The sequence below is a fragment of the Marmota marmota genome, unplaced genomic scaffold (genome assembly GCF_001458135.2).
Source record: "Marmota marmota marmota unplaced genomic scaffold, marMar, whole genome shotgun sequence".
In the NCBI taxonomy this organism is placed as follows: domain Eukaryota; kingdom Metazoa; phylum Chordata; class Mammalia; order Rodentia; family Sciuridae; genus Marmota; species Marmota marmota.
Window position 1 is genome coordinate 11,743,442 of NW_026000051.1, and position 24,769 is coordinate 11,768,210.

The 24,769-nt window shown below is 42.4% G+C and overlaps 1 protein-coding gene across 1 annotated transcript in view; it reads left to right on the forward strand.

Annotated features, from left to right (window-relative positions):
- Window positions 1-16,626, forward strand: part of Brinp1 (BMP/retinoic acid inducible neural specific 1) — a 169,134-nt gene extending 152,508 nt beyond the window's left edge. The window contains exon 8 of the mRNA XM_015497775.2: window positions 15,115-16,626. Within this exon, the coding sequence (XP_015353261.1) occupies window positions 15,115-16,255 (1,141 nt within the window). The 3' untranslated portion in view covers window positions 16,256-16,626. The remainder of the gene's footprint in view (window positions 1-15,114) is intronic.
- The last annotated feature ends 8,143 nt before the right edge of the window (window positions 16,627-24,769 follow it).

Consider the following 24,769-nt stretch of genomic DNA (forward strand, 5'->3'; position numbering starts at 1 on the left):
ATATATATATATATATATATATATATATATATATATATATATATATATATATATATCAGCCATGCGTGCTACACATAAATAAACCATTTTGTTTTAACTTACATTGTATAAGTGTGAATTCCTTATCGATATTTTAAAAGTAGAACTAAAAACTCTTTTTGAAGTGTTGGTGTATTGTGATTGCATTCTACCGACTTTCTTGTATAAACTTACACTCATAGTCATATAATATTTCCCACTTTAGCTTATACAAAGTAAAGCAACAGTTTAGACTCTTTAGAAACAATTTCAATATTTCTAGATTTTTATAATCTCTCCCCATCTTTCTCAGTTACTTCTCTTTTATTTAAATTGATGACCATTTTTGTTAGTAACTGATCTTTATAGAATTTTCCAACAGAATTCAAATGAGTTTTCACCTAGAAGAGCAGCTCACACATCACTGATTTATTCTACTCTTAATTTCATGATATACTTATAGCAGATACTGTTACCGGGAAATGAAGTTCCACTTATCACTTCCACTACAATCACCAGACAGAGCTTGGTAAAGAAAATAGGTTATTGAAAACCAGCCTTGAGGAAGACAGAGGAGACCTCTTCTGTCTCACCTCTTCATCTGCAGGGGACTCAGGAGCATGAAGAGGAGACAGGGTATAGTGGGACAAAAGACAGGAAATATATATATATACACAGATTCAGCTGGACTGAGCTCCTCAGAAACACATCAAGGCCTCTGTTTCTCTGGGGTCTTCCTGAGGCAGGGGGCAGCCCTACCCTCCATTCTCATAAGAGGAAACTCTAGACACCAAAAAATAGTTCTCAGATAGTTTTAAAATATAAATTTTAAAGGGACTCTGTTCCAATACAACTGGTATAAACAGGTTCAGGAACAAAGAAAAATTTAGTAAGTTTGTCTGTAATTGGTGGGAACAGAAATGTGTGGGATCTAAAGAGCACACCAGCCAAGAGCACACAGTGTGTCATGGGCATTGATGTCATATTTATCTGATGGAAGGGGGATTGTCAGTTTCCTGGCAATCACTCACATAAAGGTCAGTTATAAGGGCTTGTCCTGCTGAAGACTGAAGCTCTTATTCTTGGTAACCTGCCCCTGTGAGTGAAGCAAATTGTTCCAGGTCATGCAGCAAGAAAAAAGATAAAAATTGTGGACACATATTGACCATTTATTATGCACCAGATACAGTGTTAAATGCCTTACATGAATTAACTCATTTAATCCCTACAATAATCCTATAAAATAGGTACTATTATGCTTCCCATATTATAGGGTTTGAGTAACAATAAAGATAAATCCTACAAGAGAAGGAAACACATTCTAGTTATGGAGATTGGAGAATCTGCTCCCTCTTTGCCAGGATTACACAATTTATTCATCCTTTGAATTTCAGATTATCCCCTGGTATCTGAGGAATGCTTGGGCTGATATCATGAAGCAGATGCTAATGCCCTACTGTGTGTGTTTACTGTATCTTGCATGTCATTTTTTTCACCCTAACACTTTGCCAAATTTGCAATGATATGTTCCATCCCAGACTTCTTTTACTTAGCCACAAATTCTATAAGGGTGGAGACTCTGGTGTTTGTTTTGAGCTGACCAGTGAGTGCATCCTGGTGACAGGCAACAGATCTGGCACATAAGGATGCAGCGTGTGCGGAACTGAAGTGAGGGAGCATTTGAGATGGGCGTTGAGCGATGGTGATGCTTTGACCTTGCAGGGAAGAGGATGGTTTTCTATTTAAGAAAACAATATATACTTATGAAGAATTGAACATGGGATTAATTCATTCAGAAATGGGAAACTCGAAGTCAGGGAGACTATCTGCATCACGATTAATTAAGTGCATGGGCTCTGGAACCAGTATGGTGTTAGATCCTGATGAGCAGTGTGATTAGTGTCATCATCTCTAAAATGAGGATAATGACCTTAAAATGAGAATAATGACAGTATCTTCTCCACACAGTCCTGGTGAAGATTTCCCAAGATATATATCTGATGTACCCCAGCATAACGTAAATGGTTAATAAACATTAGTGCTTTATGTCATTTGTTCTTACTGTTATGAGTAAATCCAGACTGGGGATGTTGGGATGAAATTACAGAGAGATTTAATACCTGGATGTCTTAATCTTAATGTTATCCCTTACAGAGGGATTGAGCATCTAGATGACTTAATCGTATCATCTAGATGAAAGGAAGCCATTGGAAAGGAGAAATAGAAGGGATGTTTTGGTTTCCTAAGCATTCTCTGGAAGCCATTTGAAAGATGAACTAGAGAATTGGTGGACTTTTCCCCCTGAATATAAGGGGTTCAGTGTTCCTCCCCTGTGTTGACATGAGCATCATCACTGATCAAGCTGCAGTGGAACCCCAATGACTGCCAGATGGCTGGTCCCCATGCCCAAAGCTTCTGATTCAGTGGGTGGGGAATGGGTCTTATGTCCAGGTGATACTGATGTTGCTCATCTTGGGACCACACAAGCATTAGATGTGCACTCCCCTCACTACACAAATTTACTCTTACCTTAATGTATGTTTGGTAGAAACCAAATAAAACTGAATTCCCCTAAGTGAATCCTACAAGATGAGGGGAAGAGGAGAAACCAAGTGATGCCTGTTGTTGAATAAGTTAAAATATGTTTTCAAATAGTTTTCATTGTAGATGGACGCACAATACCTTTTATTTAATTTATTCCTATGTGGTGCCGAGGATCAAACCCAGTGCCTCACACGTGCTAGACACATGCTCTACCACTGAGCCACAACCCCAGCCCAAAGTTAAAATGTTTTATTAAAAAATAAATAAATAAACTAGAGAAGGGGTCAAGTTTGCACATTTCCAAACTTACTTGGCCAAGAGTTCTTAAAATTTTCAAGGGATAATGTTTCTCAGAATACAGGCTTGTAAGAAAGTGATTGACACCAAGGGAAGAGGCAAGGACCCAGACTGTGTGGTGTCATGCACAACTGGCAATTTCCCTTCCTGTTGATAAAGATCCCCGGTCCTCCAGACAGTCTTCTTCCAGTGGAGCTTCCAACACCTTCTGCCTAAGCAGCTGTTAATGGCTTTGTGTCCCTGCAGGTAGCTTCCCTATTGAGAAGTGGCTTGACTGCTAACCAGCAGTTGCCAAAGTAGCAGCAGGAAGGTGCTCCATTTTCTGGCATAATTGGGAAATAAATTTACCCTATTTGGCTTAGGGACATTCCTAATCTTGAAAAGTAAACGATTCCCAAGACAAATACCTTAAATGTAGGTTATTTTCAAGTTCTACCCTGCAGATCTTATCTGATCCTTGTTACAAACCATGGAGAGCAAGAACAGAGTTTGGTTTCCCTATTTACAGATGAGAAAACTGACTCACATAAATTAATAATATGCTTGAGGTTATGAAATAATATTCCGTTTTTTGATGACTTCCTACATAGACATAGTCCTCTTGTCAGAATATTTATAATACTATTTGTACTGAATCTTCACTCGTTAATTCCTTCCTACATTCAGTAGATAATGTAGTGACTACCTACTAAGTTTCAGACATTATAGGCTTTATACAAGGGGTAGTGTTAGGGTAGAGAACAAAACAAGAGAGCTTGAAATCTAGCCGACATAATAAAACTCACTGAGGACTGGTCCTCACTCACACTTTACAATAGCAATCAGTTTTGGAAGGCGAGATGACCAAACACTATGAAATTGTGTATCATACATGGAAGGGAACCTTAAAGATCATCTTCTCAATTACCATCATGTTATTAAAACAGAGAGGAGAAATGTACTGCCCCGAGTAACTGTATTAGTTTTATATTGTTGTGTAATAAACCACCACACTTTTAGAGTTCAAAACAACAGAGGTTGATTATCCAAGTTCCCATGGGTAGGAGTCTGGCTCTGTTATAGCCAGACCTTCTGCTTATGGCTCACAGGCTGAAATCAAGTTGTTGGCCAGGCTAGGCTCTTCCCTGTATGCTGTAGAGAAGAATGAGTGTTAAGCTTCTGCTGGTATTTAGTAGAATTCAGCTTTGAAGTTGTAGGACTGGCTTAATTTCCTTGCTGTTGGTTGACCAAAATTCATTCTGTGTTGCTAGAGGTCATTCTCCAGTCATTGCATATGGCCCCTCCATCTTCAAAGGAATAAAGAAATAGACTGCCCTTCTCATGCTTCAGACATTTCTGAGTACTTCTGTCAACAACCAGAGATTATTCTCAGCTTCTTAAAGACTCATCTGATTAGATCAGGTTCACCCTAATCTCCATTCTCTCATTAGATCAATGGCACTGTATAAAATTACACGACCACTGGAGTGGTATCTTGTCATAATGTCATGCTCTGGGGATTAGATCCTAGGATCCCGGGAAGGGAGAAGGCATTTTAAAATCCTCCCTAGAATCGGAGCATGGCTTGGTCATTATAAAGCAGGAAAGAGAAATCCTGAGTTCTTTTGGGGATGCAAGGTGCATAGTGTTCTGAATATCTATTGGTCTATAACAGATTGATCTACATTGAGGGGCTTAAAACACCAATTGCTATACATGTTATGATCTATGAGTCAGAAGGTCATGCTGGGATTGGCTGGGCAATTCTCTTCCACATGTAGTGGACTGGAGTTACTCACGGGTGTTCAGCTAGCAGCTGGGCTAGGTTAGAGGCTCCAGGGAGGTTTTATTGACATGTCAGTGCCTTACAGAGGTGGTCAGAAGGCTGGATGCCACTGAAGGCTCTTCATCTCTGGGTCTCCACTTGGTCCTCCAACATGGTGGCCATATTGTTAGAAGGAGTCTCCGGAGCTCCAAGAGGGAGTTTTCCAAGAGGCAGGCTGTAGAAGCTGCTGCTCCCTTCAGGTCTCTGTCCATAAACTGTTGGGTTTCTGCTGACTTATTGTATTGGTTAAAGCAATGACAGAATTTGTCCAGATTCAAGGAGAAGGTACATAGATTTCCTGTCTCTGTGGGAGAAATATCAAAGCATCTGACACATATAAGCAGGTTTTAATTTGTTTATTTTTCCAGGGTGGCACATTTTAGAACAGAGAAGAACACACTTTTCAGAGATCTTGTAAAGAAATGTTTTGTAATGCAAAGCTGCCCTTTAGAAACTTTGTCAACCAAGATTTTTTTTTTTTAGTGGATTTATTTTAAAGTTTAAACCCCTTGCTGGATGCTGCTCCTCAGGTGCATGTTTTGTTGTTTGCGTCATTGTATTGTTGTTGGCTGTTTTTCTTGGAATATGGTTATAGGGGGACCATTTCCCATAAGTTACTATCATTTTATTATTTGGCGGGTATATGTATAGTATAGGTAGTGGAAGAGGAAAGGAAGATATACTTTCAATTGCTAAGTATTTCAATTTTGGAATAATCCCAAATGTGCATTCTAAAACTGGGGCAGGGTACCACAGAAAAAAAAACCCACTGTGCCTTCCATGAGATGAGCCTGAGCTAAAACTCCATTGATCAGTGACCACCACTCTTATTCTGACCAGTAGACCACAGTGACATTTTGCATCTTCTGAAACTAGTGTCAGTTCAGAGTCAGCATGCAGTAACCTTCTGAAAGTGAACTATTTCCTTTCCCCAATGCACAGTCCCCCGGGTAAAATTTTTAGGTCCCTTTGGAGAAGGCTGAGAGGAGGATTAGCAGTGTCATTCTTGGAAAGGTTCAGGAGCCACCCTTAAGGCTAAGATTTTGGTGTCTGGTTTGTGGGTACAACTCCTGTGACCATCATGGTGGTCACTTAATGTCTCAAGACTCAATTTCCAAACTTTGGCACAGACCACGCCTTGCCTAAGCATCATTCAGCTTTGGGATTCTGATATTCTATTACTATAAACCACCCTAAGGCTACTTCCCCCAGAGGTTACTTTGCTAGACCCTGACTGGTGTGTGTGTGTGTGTGTGTGTGTGTGTGTGAGGGTGGGGGGAGATTTGGAGGGGGCAGTAGTGGCACAGATCCACGAATAAAGCCAGGCTATCCCAGGACAACTGTCAGTCACCAGAGCCAACAAATATCTCCCCGATCATGTGACAGTGAAACTTTAAAGCTAAAGATATCTTCAGCATTTCTTTTCTCTTTATAGTGTAAAAAAGAAAACCGTGAAGCCCAACACCATGGTATCCCAAAGGGGTGGAGTGTGGATGAGAGGCGGGGAGCTGAGGGCTGGTGGCGGAGCACTACATGAGGTCTGTTTAAGCCAGCACTGGTGGGGATGAATCCATTCCATCCGTGTCTGTCATTCTGCATTTGTAGCAAGTAGTTGACTCACTTTGACAACCTAAGGCAAGAAAATAAGCATCTCTAATTCCTTTTATTGTTTTTTAGTATTTTTTTTTAATTTTCCTCAGGCTTGGAAGTAGCTTTCTATTTGGAAGAGAATCTGGTGGCTCAGGGGATTGTATCAGAAATAGAACTAAGTTCTTAAAATTTTTGTGGGGAGCTCTTTTTTTATCCTACTTCAGAGGCACCTCCTGACTTTCTCCCACCTCCGTCCGTCCTCTCAATTCATCCAACAATCTCACACTTGTACAAGTTATAGTCTGCTGACATGACAAGTCACTGGTGACCATCAGGACCACACTTCTCCTGTCTGAGCCTCAGTTTTTCATATGACAATGTGATTCATGATATCCTTTTAACCCAACCCAAGACACAGAAGATCATTGGAGCTAGACAACAAACAAAAGGACTTTAGAAACTTTGAAAGTGGTATTAAAAAATCATGTGTTGTTGCCTTAACATTATTGTTTTAAAGGATTTATGTAGTTAAGTGTCTCATGGAAGTATTGCATATTTAGAGAAACAGTCAGTGCATATAGCAAGGTGAATTTGTACAAACTGAATCCACATGTGCAAACAGCACCTGGATCAAGGAACAGGGCCTTCTACCAATAGAAAGGAAAGAAGGAAGAAAGGGACATTGAGAGCGATGGAGGGAAGAAGGAAGGAAGGGGCAGTCACTGCACTGAAGCTCCCCTGTCCTCTTAGCCTAGGGCGTAGTCACCTTCTCTCTGCGGGAGTGGCTCTGCTCAGGGCTGCATCCACACTAGGTCAATTTTGCCTTTTAAAAATGCAGCATGGACACTTTGTGTCTGGCTCTTTCGCCTTTTCATTCCTCAGTGCTGTTCCTCCATGTTGTCTCAAGGAGCTGTGGCCCACTCCTCCTCCAGTGTACCCCGTAGGGTGTGTAGACCCTATTCCACTGATGGCCATTTCCCTAGTCTCCAGCTTGGAGACTCTCACAGTACTGCTTCAGTTGAACTCATGTCTCTTGACAGCCTTAGGTACACATTGTGCTGGGTACTACTATAGGAGGAATTGCTGAGATGTAGAGTATCTACATACTCAACTTCCTTGATGCCTCAGTAGATACTTGCAGTTTTCCAAAATTGCTGAACCAAGTAGCATAATCGAGTTTTGTTTGCTCCACATCTTTGCCAATATTTGGCATTTTCCATCATTTTTATTTTATCTTTTAATTTTATTTTAGTCATCCTGATGCAACGATATCTCATTGCACTTCTATTATGCATTGTCCTGATGATGAATGAAGTTGGGTTTCATGTGCTTATTGGCCTGTTGAATATCCATTTTTATGATGATGTGACTGCTCCTACCATTTGCTTATGTTCCCTTTATGCTAATGACTTCCTTACTGATTTGTAGTGCTTTATGTAATGTCTTATTCTGTTTAAATGGCTAAAACCAAAGGCTTTAGGCTGGGTGTCTTATAAGCAACAGATTTTTTCTTTTCTTGCTGTTCTGGAAGCTCAGAAGTCCGAGAATGAGGCATTGACAAATTTGGTGCTTGGCAAAGGATTTTGGATTCTCTATGTAGCCAAATCCTATGATCTAATGATCCCCCAAAGGCAACACATCCTAACACCATCACCCTGGGGATTAGGATTTCAACCTCTGAATTTGGGGACTATAATCTGACCACAGCATATATTATGGATCCAATCTTTCATTGGCTAGAGATATTGCAAATATTCTCTCTCATTGAAAATTAGCTTCTTCCTCTATTTAAGTGACTTAAAGAACTCTTTCCCTACTCTGACATCATGCATAGATTTCCCCTGTGTTTTCTTCTGAGTTCTTTGGTGGTTGTTATTGTTTCACATACATCTGCAATCCATCTGTTTTGATTCTGGTGTACAGAAGAGGTTAAGTATAAAAATTCTTTTTGTTTAACATTGATATTCAACTGATCTAGTGGCATTTGTTGAGTTCTCCCTCCCTTGTATTTTTACACCTATAATTGCTGATTTCAAGGGGACCATTTGCCCTTTGAGCTCCAGAGGAGCACAGTAGATTGTTTTCATGAGAGACAGTATGCACCTACTGTATGTCAGAAGCTCTATATGTCATATCTTACCCGAGCCTGGAATATCCTTGAATGGGGTGAGTTATCATTCAGTTCTATAGTTGAGACAACAGAAGCTTGGAAAAGACAAGCAATTAGTTCAAGGTTAAATAATAAGTAACAGAGCTCAGATTCAAGACATTTTTGTTTTTCCCCCTGACTCCAAAGCCTATATCTAGCACTTTCTTGTGCAAGCATCACGGAGACAGCATTCATTAGAACTATGGAGAGTGAACAGCCAGGGAGACTAGGATGTTATGCTATAATCAACTTGGCTGTTCTAGTTACCAACAGGAATATTTTTACCTGAGTCATTGATAAAACATGGCTGCTCCTTGCCTTTGGTAATGATGATGGCTAATGGTCAGTCAGAGCTTCCTTGCACTGGAAACCTCCCAGGAGTTTTGCAGATTCAATTCTGCTTCTTAAGACAAGGTGCAAAGTAGGTTATTACCTTCCTCATTTGATGGATGAGAGAAATCAGTCAAAGAGGACAGGGGAGTTATTCAAGGTCAGATAGCAAGGTCAAATAGCCAAGGTTAAACAGTGCTAGAGCAGGGCCCTGCACTTACAGTACTCCCACATCCTAGAAGCCCCTCCTTTCTTTGGGATCCTTTTGTTCAGAATCTTTCCTGGTCCAGCCAGTAGCCCTGGAAGGATGAACAAGCTCTCCACCTGCGAGCACCCGGCTGCTTCCAGTACTGCCCTCATCCCGGCTGCTTCTGCTCCTTCCCTCACTTGTCCTCAGGGCGACCATGCCCCAAAGCAAAGCACTGCATTTGAATATGCAGCTGATGTCGCCTGTCACCTCCTTCCAGACACAGAACTGTGTAATTGCAAAAATCGTTTCATAATCCTCCCCAATTAAGCTCCTGACAACCTAATTTTAAAGACCCCACTGGATTTTCACGTGGCTGCTCTCCTCCTTCCTCCTTCTTTCTTCACCCCTGCCCTCCACAAGGAAGACGTCTTGCCTTCTCTCTATAGCTCCAAACTAGAAAATATCCTCAGCAGGGCAAGAGCCCAGGATACCTCACTTTGGTCTTTTCTTCCTAGTGGTTCTGAGCCACTTGATGTGGCTCCAATAGCACGTGAAGAACTGGGGGAAGTAGGGGACATGGGTTATTAAGGCAATGATAGAAATTCAGATAGGCGAATGACTAAAAGCTAGCTGTTTATCAGGGAAAGTGATGAACAGACTGGGTCTGATGGCCAGTTATAATTCATACTAGCACATCCATAAACCACCTTCCAGCTAAGCCCCAAGCACCACGGCACCACTGACATAATCATCTTGTAGGAGCACCATTCCTTACACACACACACACACACACACACACCCCACCCTCAGCTCAACAAAAGAACAAAGCAGCCTCAGAAACCTAAACCTAAACACAACGATTCGTCTCCCCAGTTTCGTCTCTGGTCTCCATAGTGGATCCACACAGAATCACTCAGACCCCATTACAATGTCAGAGAAACGCCAAAGAGGGAGTGCAGGGCTTAAATAAAAGAATAATTCAGAACTCCAATTTCATTTTTTTTTTTTTCATTTCCTCTCCACTTTTAAAAAAACACACTCCTGTGAGGCAAATAAGACTTATGGATTAGAGTTTTCTATTTTAGCCTAGAACCGGCTCCCCCTTCCTTGGCACACCATTTGTATGATCTTCCCTAAAATGCCAGAGGCCAGGCACTGTCTTCCCATCTTAGGCAAAACCTCCAATTAAAATCAGCAGGGAGGTTGCTTGAATTAGGAATCCCAGCCAGGGCTCCCCAGCCCGATGGTTCTGAAAGGGAGATGTGAGCCTTTGAAAGCACTGATGGGAAGCCCTGGGAGGCAGAGCCTCTGTCCTCCAAATGAGGAGCTACCTCATGGGGAGACCTGTCGTGTTGCCAGAAAACCCTGGCTGAGGTAAAGACAGAGCCAGCAGGGGAGTAGCAGAGGTGTCTCCGTGGCCCCAAGCCTAGTTGATCTTCCAGTCTAGGGTTTTGAGAATCAGGAACAAATTGCAGGGTAACTGAAAGAGAATTGGTTGGATTTGGATCCAGAAATGCTCAACTCTGGTCTGCCGTGTCTATGCTGTGTGACCATGGGTGAATCACAATCCCTCTCTGACCTTCAATCCCTTCATCAGTGGAATGGAAGTCTCATGGGGTGATGTAAAGAGGTGACAGCCATGAGGTAGAAAGCCCTTGAGAAACACTGTTCTCCCATCTCACAGTCAGAACATGAAGGAGATGGGCCGAGCGCTTGCAAGCCTTCTTGAAAGTTCTCTGCTTCTGTGATCCAAGCTGCTCCATTTGGAGCCACCACGGGTGCTTATCAATCAAGCGTCGGGGGTTTCCAGTTTAGAAATGAAAAACGCAGCTTCCTGCCCTACCCCCTTCCCCCAGCCCACTCTTCTCTCTGCTGGCCCCTCACCAGAATGAACTGAAATCCCATCCAACCGAGAGATGCTGATTGGGATGTACTGGAGTTCAGCTCTGGATGCAAATGGAAAATACTGGGGATCCCTAGGGACCAAGAAAAGCATTTTAAACCTGGTCCTTGTTGCCTCGCACTGACTGTCAGTTTTGTAAGACCCTCCCCTCCGGAGCTGGCCTATTAAGCCGCTTCTCTGTTGCCAGGGTTGAGGCAGACTGTCACCAGCTAACCTGGGAAATGATATTTATAGATCACAGTCCCTCCTACCCCGGGTCCCCAGCCTCTCCCTGTGCACTTGTCCATGAGCCCCAATTATCTGTGAATGGAGGAGAGGGACCCTGGCAGGTCCAGAGGAAGCAAGGAATGTGATAATAGGCCCTTCACAAGCTCAAACTTTCTGTGTTTTTCCATTATCTCAATTCATCTCTCTTTGAGTGGCTTGCTTCCCCCTTGTCTGACTTATTGTAATAATTTCACCTTGTGGTTCACAGCAGAAAGTGCACCCATGCCAGAGGTAGGGTCTGGGGCTTGAATGTGGAGTGACTGCGTGATCATAGACAGGTTATCTCATGTCCCGAGAACTCCTTTATCTTTATCTGCAACACTGAGACAGGTACACATGTTGCTCAGGGGACGTGGGCACAAAGAGCCTCTAGCCCTCTGCCTGTTGTACAGTGAGTGCTCAATAGCTGTAAGCCACAGACTCCCCCAGCTGGATCAGGGTGCCACCTGCAGTTGAGCCTTGCAGAGTTGTGACTTAATGGTTATCATTCAGAGCACTGCCTGGAGATGGAGAAGGTATAGGGGATTGTTCACATTGATGCCAGTTTCACATTACTGGAGTTTTCTTGTGTTAAAAACAAATACACCAAAAAAAAATGATATGAGCTTTTTATTTTCTGGGTATAATCTCAAGATGAAATATTGAAAAGCAAAGAAGTGCTCACTGACCTTGGGAGTCAGGGCTTCCTGGTAACCTCGGTCCCTCTCTGATCCGGGACAGGGATGAACCACTAGCCCACTCCCAGGCGGTCCATCCAATGTCCACACTCACTGAGTCTGTGAGTTCTGACCAGCAAATCTCAGCAGAGTGTTTCTGTTTCTGGAACTGCCTACTCTTATTGAATCCCTTCACCTTCTGCCCTTCCAGTGGCTCTGGGTAGCCCCTTCTGCTCATCGGCTCCACCTGCTCCCTGTCACTCTGTCCCCAAGTCCTTTCCCCTTCTCTTACCACCCATCCCCAGGCCCCACCTTTTTCCTTCGTCTTTCCTGCAGCCTTGCGCTCCGGGCTCCCCCAGAACACCACCTCCTTTCCAAGCCCTCGAGCTGTATCATTAATGCCTTCTTTGATGCAGCCCACGACCTCATGATTATTCTGAGGTCAGGAGATGCAGGTGCTGCGCAGCTCGCTGAGGCCTCTCAGAGGGCCTCTGTCCGCCACCCCTCCTGCTGGACAGGGCTGGAATCCTAATGGGCCACTGGCCCCACTGCTCCCTGCAGCATCACCAGGAACTTTCATCTTCGTATGTCCCCCCTCCCGAGGATTCTGAGAGCGTAGCCACAATGAAGCATTGATTCAAGGAGTGGGGGCTGCAGCCCCGACAAAGGGTCCCAATGATGAGACACGGGAAAGGGGGCGCTCTACGGGGTTATAGAATGCCTTGCAGATGGGGACAGAGGAGCTCTAAATGGGGTACTGTCCTGTCACTTGGAGAGGGAGTGACAGGAGCAAGTGTGGGCCATTTGAAAGAGGCATTTTGAAATGATGCTCTTGTCAGATGGAATCACGCAATCAGAGCTGCGTGGAGGGCCCCTGCAGCTCACAAAAATATCAGATGACTCATACCCCAATATTCAGTCAATGTTCTGGTTTGGGAGGTGAGAGCCACGCAGCTCATTATTATTCCAGCTCCGTGTTCCTGAAGGCTGGGCCTGCTGCTGTTCTCCAGGCTGTAATGGGATTGGTCTCACGAAGCAGAGACCAGGGAGGCCTGGAGCGGTGTGGGCGGATGGTATGAAAAACTGATCCTGCAGTCCTGGGGGGGTGGGGGGAGACAGGGAAGTTTGTTTTTCTTTTTCTTTTTTTAATTTTTAAGTGAAAAATATTAATAAGCTTTGTTCATTCATTCAGCAAAATTCATTTGTTCAGCAAAGGTTTATAGAGCTGGGCTCTGGGCTGGGTGCTGGGGAAGGAGAGGCCCCTCCTCTGAAGCCTAAGAGCCTGAAGGGAAACTGAGGAGAAAGGGTGGGGTCCCAAGGCCACTGTCTGGGGTGCTGTAGGGTGGTCTTGTTGCCAAGGGCAGGAAGGGTTCTATGAATTTAAAAGGCAGAGTGTTTCCAAAAGCTAATTATTCCTCCATTTTCTCTCAGCTGATAAGCCACTTATTTGAAGCAAAGCATGCCAGGAAGCCATTTCAACAGTATCCATTTTCAAATGGATATTACAAAATGGCTTCCCTCAAACCCGGGAGAGATAGCGGCATCCTTGAGAGTGTCTCAGTGCCTTCAAAGGAAACGCTTATTCTCTGGGATAAGAATACTTTTTATTACTACCTTTTCCATAATTGCTCAATGCCAGGCTTTTCTAAGCTCTTTAAATATATTATCTCACTGTATCCTCTCACCAGCCACATGAGATGGGCTTTATTATCCCCACTGTAGATATGGATACTGAGGCCTAAAGAGATGAAGTGACTTGCCCCCAGCGCCATAGCTGAGCTTAAACTCAGTTCTGCTTGGGTCCATAGCCATGCTTTTTGGGCACCGGGCTCCACTGGCTCCTGGTACTCATGCTTTGGTCATTGTGGATCATCAGTGCAGGGATAGCACATGTGGTCTGCTAACACTTCCCCCCAAGGGCCCAATGAGGTAAATCGGCTCCTGTGTCCAGCTTCCTAAAATGAAGATCCTGAACCACAGACACCACCACTGTCACCATCCACATCACCACCATGCGTGGGACCTTAAGAAAAGTCTTCTTGACCCTTGATTGACTGGTCCTGCCAAAAGCAACAACAAGGAGCCAAGAGCTGCCTGTACTCATCACATGAGTTGGAATCCATCACTTTCCATCTGAGTTTCTGTTGCCATGTCTATAAAACAAACCTGACAGTCCCTTTGCAGGAATAATAAGAGCTAAATTTTATCGGGCTCTTAATACCTACCAAGTTTGAAGCTAAGCCTTCGTATAAAAATTTATGTAATCCTTACCACAGCCCCATGCTGTGACTGGAGGGCGAGGGGCACTGCCCAGCATTCCTCAGCTGATTGTGGAAGAGTCAGGGTTTTAGGAAATCTCTCAATGGCCTCCAGCCTTAGGCTGTTTTGGGGGTGTTGTTGTGAGACTCAAATAAGAAGATCGAAGTGACTGCATCCCGTGCAGGGTAAAAAGTGCTAGACACATGTAAGGAATTATTGTGGCATGGAAGGCAGCCAAGAGGTGACTTGCACAAAAATGAGGAAAGATGAGAGGCCTCCAGGCTGACTGTCTTGTGTATTTGTACCCGTTCTCCTGTTGCTTCTTATCTGAGCATATATCCATCTTCATTGGAATCGGGGTATAGATTCTGGTATCATTTATAGTGCTGAGGGGCAGACGGGCCTAGAGATGCATGTGACATTGGAATGCCACTGAACTGAGAATTTGGAGCTCTGGGGAAATGGCTGAATTTACAGCTTTCTTGCATGTTTTGAGAAAATCACTGTGAGAATCATGCAAGGTCATCAGGATGGGGGCACCACATGATTTCAAGAATATGACAAAGTATAATTTGGTTTTTGTTGAAGTTGTTGAATGTTATATAACCCTATTGGATCACTGTGTGGAAGGGGTTGAATCATCTGATATGGATTAAAAGAAATAACCCCAAAGGTCCTTTCCATGACTCTTATTTATTTATTATTATTATTATTATTATTATTATTATTATTATTTTTACAATTTCTTGTCATCCATTTAGAGTACTTGTGTTTAGATACTTTTATTTCCTAGATAATACTTCTTTGGGGCTATTGGATTGGAATCATAGAGCTGAAGGGAATTCCCCCAAATTTACTCCACCTCCTGTTTACAGATGAAGACATTGCATATTATGAGAACAGTAAGGTGTGATGTCATAGAGCTGGTTTGTGGCATTGGAGCCACAATTTAGTCATTGCAACTTACATTCAATGTTTTTCCAGTTATAACTTCTCCCCCCAGTCTAGTCACTCTTTGGGTGGCTCCAATTTCTATTATCATTTGTACAGAGCAACTCAGACCCCCGCCAAGTGGTTAATGTACTCCATTTTTCCTCTATTCCCCAGGACAATTCAGCAGTGGCTTGCAAGGGTCCAGTCTCTTCTCTACTGCAACGAGAACGGGTTTTGGGGAACCTTCCTGGAGAGCCAGAGGAGTTGTGTGTGCCACGGTAGCACCACACTTTGCCAGCGCCCCATCCCCTGCATCATAGGAGGGAACAACAGCTGCGCCATGTGCAGCCTGGCCAACATCTCCCTCTGTGGCTCCTGCAACAAAGGCTACAAGCTGTACCGAGGCCGCTGCGAACCACAGAACGTGGACTCTGAGCGGAGCGAGCAGTTCATCAGCTTCGAGACCGACCTGGACTTCCAGGACCTGGAGCTGAAGTACCTGCTGCAGAAGATGGACTCGCGCCTCTATGTCCATACCACCTTCATCAGCAACGAGATCCGCCTGGACACCTTCTTCGACCCTCGGTGGCGCAAGCGCATGTCCCTCACTCTCAAGAGCAACAAGAACCGAATGGACTTCATACACATGGTGATCGGCATGTCCATGCGCATCTGCCAGATGCGCAACAGCAGCCTGGACCCCATGTTCTTTGTCTATGTCAATCCCTTCAGCGGGAGCCACTCCGAGGGCTGGAACATGCCCTTTGGGGAATTCGGCTACCCTCGTTGGGAGAAGATCCGTCTCCAAAACAGCCAATGCTACAACTGGACTCTCTTGCTGGGCAATCGGTGGAAAACGTTTTTTGAGACGGTCCACATCTACCTACGTAGTCGGACTCGGCTACCTACCCTGCTGCGGAATGAGACTGGCCAGGGCCCCGTGGACCTGTCTGATCCCTCCAAGAGGCAGTTCTACATCAAGATCTCGGATGTGCAGGTGTTTGGGTACAGCCTGAGGTTCAACGCCGACCTCCTGCGCAGCGCAGTGCAGCAGGTTAATCAGTCCTACACACAGGGCGGCCAGTTCTACTCCTCTTCGTCGGTGATGCTCCTCTTGTTGGATATTCGGGACCGAATTAATCGCCTGGCCCCTCCGGTGGCCCCGGGGAAACCCCAGCTGGACCTGTTCTCGTGTATGCTGAAACACCGCCTGAAACTGACCAACAGCGAGATCATCAGGGTGAACCACGCACTGGACCTCTACAACACCGAGATCCTCAAACAGTCGGACCAGATGACAGCCAAACTCTGCTAACGCGGGACCCCGGGCCATGGACTGTCCCTTTTGTTGTACAAACACAACAGAACAAAGCAAAGCTAAACAAAACACAAAAATTTGTAAAATGTAATTAATGTTCAAAGAAAAGGAGGAAAAATCTTCATTTGTTGGAAACTAAAACGTTCTAGCAACTGTATAAAAACCGTCGGGCATGTTTGTTACTTCTATACTCTGTCATGAAGAAGGGTCTCAGCCTTCGGTGGAGCTTTGAGGGAGTGGCTCGGTAGGCCTCAGGTGCTGTCTGGAGCGGGGAGAGGGAGAGCTTATGCAATGAATTGTAAAGATCTCTGCTGTGCAGGTGCTAAGATTAAACACTAAAGAGAGAGAGATATATGTAATGTACAACTGACACTGCCATTTTTCCTTGTGGGAGGAAATGGACATAGATAAAGAAGATATTTCTTCGGTTAAGATTTCTTCCCTCTTTATGCTTATTTCCTTGTGGTTTTTTTTTCTTTGACTCATTCTCAAACAGGGGTGGGGGGATGCAATGACACTACTTTCTTACTCATATGGCTTCTTTTCTTCTCAATAAATGGAAACTGATGCAAGTTGGCCAGCAGGTGAGCTTGGGAGGAGACACATTCACATAAACACAGGGCGAAAAGTAACCTCAGATATTAGTGCAGGAAACTCTTTAGTTTGGAAAATAGGTACCAGGGGGCATGGCATACCCATTTTAACACCCACAATAACTGCCTGAATTGAGTTTGAATCCTGCTTTCTGATGCCCTTAAATGTGCAACTTCTTACAAAACACACTGGCCACTTTTGTGTTTTCCCCTTCAACAAAGCTTCCAAGGGATGAAATGTTCTGTTTGATAGTCATTCTGTGCATGTGAAGAAGTTCCTCCTGCTACTTTCACCAAAAAGAAATAGGGTAGTGTCAGATTTCCTACAAATGCATTCCATATTAAAGTCTTAGTTTGAATAAAATCAAGGGCCATAATTTTTTTAAAAAAAATAATGTAAGTTTTAACATTGCTTTGTTTACCATTGTTCGGCCACACAAGCTTCCTCAAGTATCTAAAATAATTTCATTTCATTAACACTTAATACACATGGGTATGTACCCACACCCACCTGGCCATCTACACAACAGCATAAACACTGCCACTTCTCTGGCATCTGTGAAAAGTGAGAAGCCATGTGAAGGATTTGAGGTTGAACAGAAATGACTAAAGGAAGAAAGCTCATCTCAAAGCACTTTTGTAGAGGATTTGGGTAGACACTGCTTCTTAGACTCTAGGGTTCGCCATTCATCCTTTTGCTAGAGGTTGCTCATAAGAGGTGCATCCCAACCATCTGGATCCTTATTTCTGCATTGGCAGCAAACTCCAGAATCACAAAAATTTAGAGTTGGAAGAGAAAATAGGATTACTTTGGTTTAAGCTTCTGCCCAGTACAAATTTCTTCTTCATTGCTGTTGGGAAGTCACCACTGTTCCCTGATTGGACCATTGAGGGGACAGGAAGCTAATTAGTCCTCTTTTCCATTTTCCTTAAATTCTTCTTTTGCAGAAGGGAAGCAGTAACTCTCATTCCAGCTTACATTATAAAACAAAGCTAGCAATTAGAATTTCTTTCCATACATTGACTATCTTGCATACCTCCAGTTATGGAGGGTATATTTCTCTCCCACATTAATGCTATACTAGATAAAATTCAGAGACTTGTCTTTGAAGTCTCTTGAGTTTGTGATAGTATAATGGAAAGAGAACACCATCCCTCATGTACTTTATATTAAAGTGAAAATGGAGGACTTCAGTGCATAAGAGGTAAAGTATTATCCAGTTCAAGTAGGGGTAGTTTTTTTTTCCCTAGAATGCTAAATCCCAACTTTAATGTTCTCATTTTTAGTATGAATTAGCATACATTTTATGCCATCTTTAACAATTAGTGTGCACTTCACACCTACATAAATTTTGGGCTTTGGCTTTTAAGAGGGTTCAGTGTTCATTTAGTGTGGAAATCCTTTGCCAGAGATCACATCACAGTTTATCTATCAAGCACAAGATTTTGCGAATGGCTAGTAAATCATCAAATCTTTCTTAAGCACCTAATAGTGGCAGGATAATACCAAAGGTATAAATATTTGTAAGTAAATGGTACATGCCTTGTGCTACTTAAAAATAATGAAACACACACGCACCCATACGCACACACACACACACACACAAACCTATTACAAAGAACAATACTGAGACAATACTCCAAGACTAGCTATCATGGAGCCAGGCAGAGAGAGAGGCATGAGTTTGGAAAATAGCTTTACAGAAGGGATATGTTTCTGAGAGTTGAGAAATGATCAGGAGTTGGACCAAAAGACAGGAACGGAATGACCAAAGAAACCATGAATACAAAATCGCAAATGTATTAATAGGCCACTTAAGGGCATGGGTCCTAATAATACTTTTTTAAAGTATCATTTTAAGTAGTAAACCTACCAAGTGGAATGAGGATTGTGATTTGATAAAAGAATATAAGACCATCATCCATAACCATTATGACCTGAAGAATGAATTTCAGACAGTTCTGCAATTGCCCCCCCCCCTTTTCTCCTTCATCTCCATGCACATCCCTGGATTCCTAATGTAACAACTCTTGTATTTGCTCAATACTTTACAGATAGACACACAATCTCTAACTGCACTTACTTCCTAAGCCTCATCACAATTTAATTAGGACTTTCAATCTGAGTTCTTCACCAGATTTCACCAACTGAATGTTTGGGAAAAGCCTTTGCTATTCACCTTGAAAGCATTAACTCAATCCTTTCATGTGAGAGAATACAGCCATGTCTAGTGATTGGAAAGGTCATAAACATAGAGAGAATTTCAAGGAGAAACATTCAGACATCAGAAATTTATTCTTGGGTAAGAGAAAAAATACTTTGCTATGAAGGGCCACAAAGTTCTGTGGATTTCCAAATGCTTCTTTTTGGCCCTGTGAACTAACAGGGTTCCTCTCTACCTGGGAGGAAGAGAAACCTGGAGGCTTCAAGTGAGATTTTAATTCAATTAGTGTCTTACCAATTGGATGCAGCACCAAGGACCTGCAGTCTCTGATTAATATGCTGATGCTAAGACACAAGAGTGAACAGAATGCCCATTTGGATAAGGCCTGGCAGCAAAGCATGCCATTGCCATGGAAACCACAGAAAGCCATTAATTAGCTATCAAGTAAAATCATTGGAAAATTCTGGACCCTGATATATCTGCCCCTATTAAAGAGAAGGGCAAGAAGAGGGTCACACTAACAGTAAGGCTCCTTTTGGCGGTTAAAATCATAGTCACAAGAGACTACATCTTGCTAAGTGGAGAAAAGATTGGCATATAAAACAAATGGACACAATAAAAATGAAGATTTGGGATTATTCAAGTCCAAGAATATAATTTGGAATGTGCGATGCTTGTTGGGGTGTCTATATTGATAAAATTATCTCCATGGAAAACATTTTTATCCTATTATCTGTTCTTTGGAATGTAAGTGATAATAATAAGAATCCACTAGATGGTGATAAATGATCAGGGGAAGAGATCATACCACCAAAGGGCGAGGAGTGATTAACCCCTAATATAATAGATGCAGATCACATAACTTTCAAGTTAATAGAGGAAAAATTAAAAATTGAGAAGAAAGCAGAAAAGAAAAAATTAAAATAACTGAACATATATAAACAGATACAATAACAAAGCTTGCTACATAGAAAAATCACAATAAATGTAACTGGATAAAACTGATCAGTAAAAAAAGCAGGTTGTCAGATAGGAAATTGCAAATTATAAAACAGGTTGAAAATAAAACATGCCAGACATAATAAATAGAAAGAAAACCAATTTAACATGGTTAATGACAGTTAACATAGATTTTAAGGCTACATACATGATTAAGGTTAAAAATGGTCCATTTATCAGGAGGAATGAACAGAAAATCAAATACATAGAATTGAAGATTCTTAGGGCTAAAGGGGTCTATAAAGATGTTTAAAACTTCAGCTTTCAGAGATTAAGGACTTATATTCAAAGTTATTCTACAAGCTTTGTACACTGACTATAAAGTTTAGCTCCCTTTCACCATTTCAGAATGAAAGGTTGTATAGCTCCATCGCCATAGCAACACAAGAATCAGCCCCTGACTTTTCACCTAATGTGTTATCCAACTTACATGCACAAAACATAATTCTATCTCTGTCTCTCTGTTTCTCCCTCTCTGTCTTTTCCTCTCTCCATTTCTTTTTCTTGAAATCAAAATCATATACACGGGCATTTTTCCATTGAGGATCAGTCAAATCCTTGGATGGATAATGACCTCAGGTTAAGTGAAGGTCACAATCCTCCTGGAACCTGCATACTATCAGTAGCTCTGGTCTTGCCAATCCAAAATTCCTAGAAGGCAGAGATTGCCTGAGTGAAGTTTTCAATCTCTATTCTTTCTCTTTCCAAACTATGCTAAGAGCCTATAGTTACAAGCATAAGGTCATTCTTTGCTTTTCAGCATCTCATCTGTCAACATTGAGTCAAGGCATATGGTGCATTCTCTGACCATCTTGGCTTGAAATTCTCCTTTCCTTCCAACCAACTCAGAAATCAAGAATGATGCAAGGGATGGAATGGAATAGATCTGAATCATGGACCAGGAAGTGCCTCATGTTTATTACATGAATTTATATAATTTTGGGGAGGAATTACAGGTTTCTTTAATTTTACTTAATTTGCAGGGAGTTACATATCTCTTCAAGAAATGTAAAAACTTTGGGATTTTTCCTAGTAAAAATATGCCCTTGCATACATTTTGAGCACTATTTCACAGACCCCTTAATATTATATCTTGAACATTCTGAAATGCTACACACCTTGGGTCGGCATCTCCAATCCAGTCTCAACCATACATATAACCATCATTTAACCATCTCAAGTAGAATTGTCCTAGGATCACAAATCAAGTTCATGTAGCCATTCGTACAGCACCATCCTGTCCTCAAGCAGTCTTAATATAAAGATATATCTCTTGATAGGAATATTAGTGGTGCTCACTTTAATAAATCTCACTCAACATATGCTAGATCTAAATTTGTTGAGAAGGTATTTTTTTTTATAAGTATCAACTAACAGATGCTTCAAAATTAAAACATAACAAGCTAGTTTAGAGGATGAAGAGCAATGCACGGGTAAGTGTTGCTTCTTGAATAGACAAGAGAGTCTAGGTCATCAACCCTGGTACAAGGGTGGACATGCAGTTTGAAACAGAGTTTGCTAAATCTGTAAAAGAAAAACCTCCATTTAGCAGCTTGGATTAAGCAAGTAGATTTCATGAATCAAAAGTTGAGTTAAAACAGAAAATTCCTTGTTGGTAGGCCTCTACTGAAGCTGCCTTGATTCCATCCCAGGACCAGTCCTTCCCACAGACAATACAAAATGATACCGTTATGACTTCACAGTCTTGATAAAACTTCTAAATGGAATCATTTACCCCAAGAAGAGAACAGCTCTCATATAAATTTTGAATAGAAGCCTAATGGCTGATGATAAGGAGAAAGAAGGGGTACCCACGCTGCAATTCTAAATTTGAGTGTTGACATCATAGAAGATGACTACCCATGCCCCACGTGCACCACATCAACTAATGATTCCTGCCAGCTTTATCCAGGGATGGGAGACTGACATTGCCACAGGTCTGAATAAGGAAGGAAATCGTAATGCTCTCATAAATTGGGGAATGATTATAAACAATGCTGAGAGTTTGTTCATTATATGATGTTATTTTTTAATACATGATTAGAAATTAATGTGATGTCACCTGTTACTCCTCTAGTGCCCAAAAGGGATTTGAGCTAAAAGGCTTGGCCCAAGCATTGGAGTTTCCTCGATTATCAGGCCCCTACAGAACAGAATTAGAACTCGAATTTTCTAATTCCCAGGTTAGTGATTTAACCATTATACTTAACAATATTCCTGAATGAGAAACAAAAGGCTAAGAGCTCTGGTTTAGAGATCGGAAACAGGCCTTAGAGCTTGGCTATTGACTAGCTATGCAACTTGACTGAGATGTCTAGCCTGTCTCGGATTCAGTTTCTTCTTCTGTAAAAGGAAAGGAAGTTTTTCCATAGGTCCTCCCTAATATGGTTGTAAATAGAAGAGAGTATTTTTAAAGAGCCTAGCACAGTGCACAAGAAGCCTATTTATTTGTTAAATAGGTAACACAGTAAAAAAAAATGAAATAATGATAGCTGAAATCAATTGAGCTCATTTTTAGACCAAGTAGTATAGTGAGGATTTGATGTGCGCTCTCTGTGTCGTAGTCCGTTTAGGCTGCTATGACAAAATACTGAGGCTGAGTAATTTGCAAACAACAGAAATGTACTTCTCACAGTTCTTGATGCTGGGGAGTTCAAGATCAGGGAATCAGCAGATTTGGTGTCTGGTGAGGACCTGTTCCTCATGGAAGATGTCTTCTTGCTGTGTCCTTACATGGTGGAAGGGATGAGGGAGCTCCCTGTAGTCTCTTTTATAAGAGCACTAACCCTATTCTTGATGGTGGAGCCCTCGTGATATAATCACTACCCAAAGTCCCCACCTCTGAATACTATCACAATGGGTATCAATTGAAAACCTGAATGTGAGTGGGCCCCAGCATATAGACCATAGTATCATATTTAACTTCACAGTGACCCAAGGAGGTGAGTCTAATTTCCACTTCAGTGCACACATGGAGAAAATGAGACTGATATAGTTAATGTAACTTGTCTGTGGCTACCCAAGTAGTAATGGACTATGAATTAGCCTCCTCACTGCACCACAGGCTATTTCCTCAGTAAGTAAAAGATAAGCACTCTAACAAATCTGTCTATAAGAATAGCCAAACTGTAAATATCACAGGGTGCCACTCCTTTAATATAGAGCTGTTAAATTCCTCCACCAAGCAGACTCAGGGTAAGGGGATAGTGTTATACATAATGACACCTGAATCCCAGAGCTTCATCAGGGACCCAGGAGAAAACAGGCTGCCTGCGGCCAATTTTCTATCTGGAAGAGTGGTGACTGGCTCAGAGCCCAGATGCATTTCTTGCTCAGCCATGAGCTCATGAGCCTGCTGGCTCTAGTAGGGCCACTGCCTCTTTGGCAAAGGACTATTGACTTGCATGCCTGGTTCCTCTCTGAAAAAGTTACTGTGGGAGTGAAATGGGCAGGTGGTGTTTGGTGGCATGGGTAATTGAGGTCAGAATAAAGGTTATCATCTCTTCTCCAAAGCTATAGTACAAAGAGGAGACCTCTGGTCAGCAAGGCCAATACCCACATTACAACATAATGGGTGGAGTTGGACCAGGCTGGTCCAAGGCTACTGAGAACTCATCTCAAGAGCCATCCACTGTTGGCCTCCATGACTAGCAGGGATCTTTAGAACAGAGGGGAGGGATGGAGAATGACTTCTAAAGACAGTACACGGCGCTGGGTGAAGACACTATCCTTGTTGAGCTTCCTGCTCTCACCATACTTATTTATATTATTTGTGTCTTCCTGATCTCCTAAGTTGCAGAATTGTCATCCTTGGCCATAACATACAACCCATATTTTTTTCTTCTCTGGTTGATGGAAAGATAAAAATGAAGATACTATATCATGAGGAGGGATTTTAATTGCTTCCAAAAGCATAATAATGGTCTTTGAACAAAAGGGAATTGAAATGCTACCCTTGAACCCAGTAGGTTCTACATCAGCCAAGTCGTAGGAAATGGACTCAGCACATATTGACCAAAGAGGAAAAGAAGGCACACATTATTCCCTGAACCCACTGAAACCTAAATAAGTCTTCAAACCTGAAACCTAAATAAGTTTTGCAATTACTTATTTAGCATAGGTATTAAGTGTTCAAGATGAGGTGGAAAGGTTTGAAGCATTGGGTCTGAGGCCCCAGGGGTTCAATTCTTGGTGTGGTCCTTTACAAACTGTGTGATCCCGCAGTCACTGAACCTCCATGCACCTCTTTTTCTTCTGTTGTGTGAAGAGAATACTCGTACTCCACTGGGTTGCCATGACACATTTCTTTTGTCCACATTCCCATGACTTACATGAGTTAGTGTAGTTAAGGCCTGCCTAGGTCTCCCTGGTACCTAGCAAGCATCCAATAGAAGTTAGCTTTCATTATTCCTTTGATCCAGGCATGGCCCACAACCAAGGTATGAAACATTGTTCCATTATGCCCCTTGGCTTCCCTTGTTGTGTGTGTGTGTGTGTGTGTGTGTGTGTGTGTGTCTTCTGGCATCATCTCCAGCATAGGAACGGAGAAGAGTTAACTTCTAGAAGTTAACAGTTGACAAATGGCAACACTTACCTTTAAAATCCCAAATAAGGCAAGGGCGCAATCCAAAGAGATAATAGAGTTTTTAAACAAAGAGAATGGCATCTAGAAACAGAAGCCAAAAATGACTGAATCTGTAAGAGAAGGAGCTCTGAGTAACTGTACCCAGTGTCCTCTTCCCTGACAAGCTTGG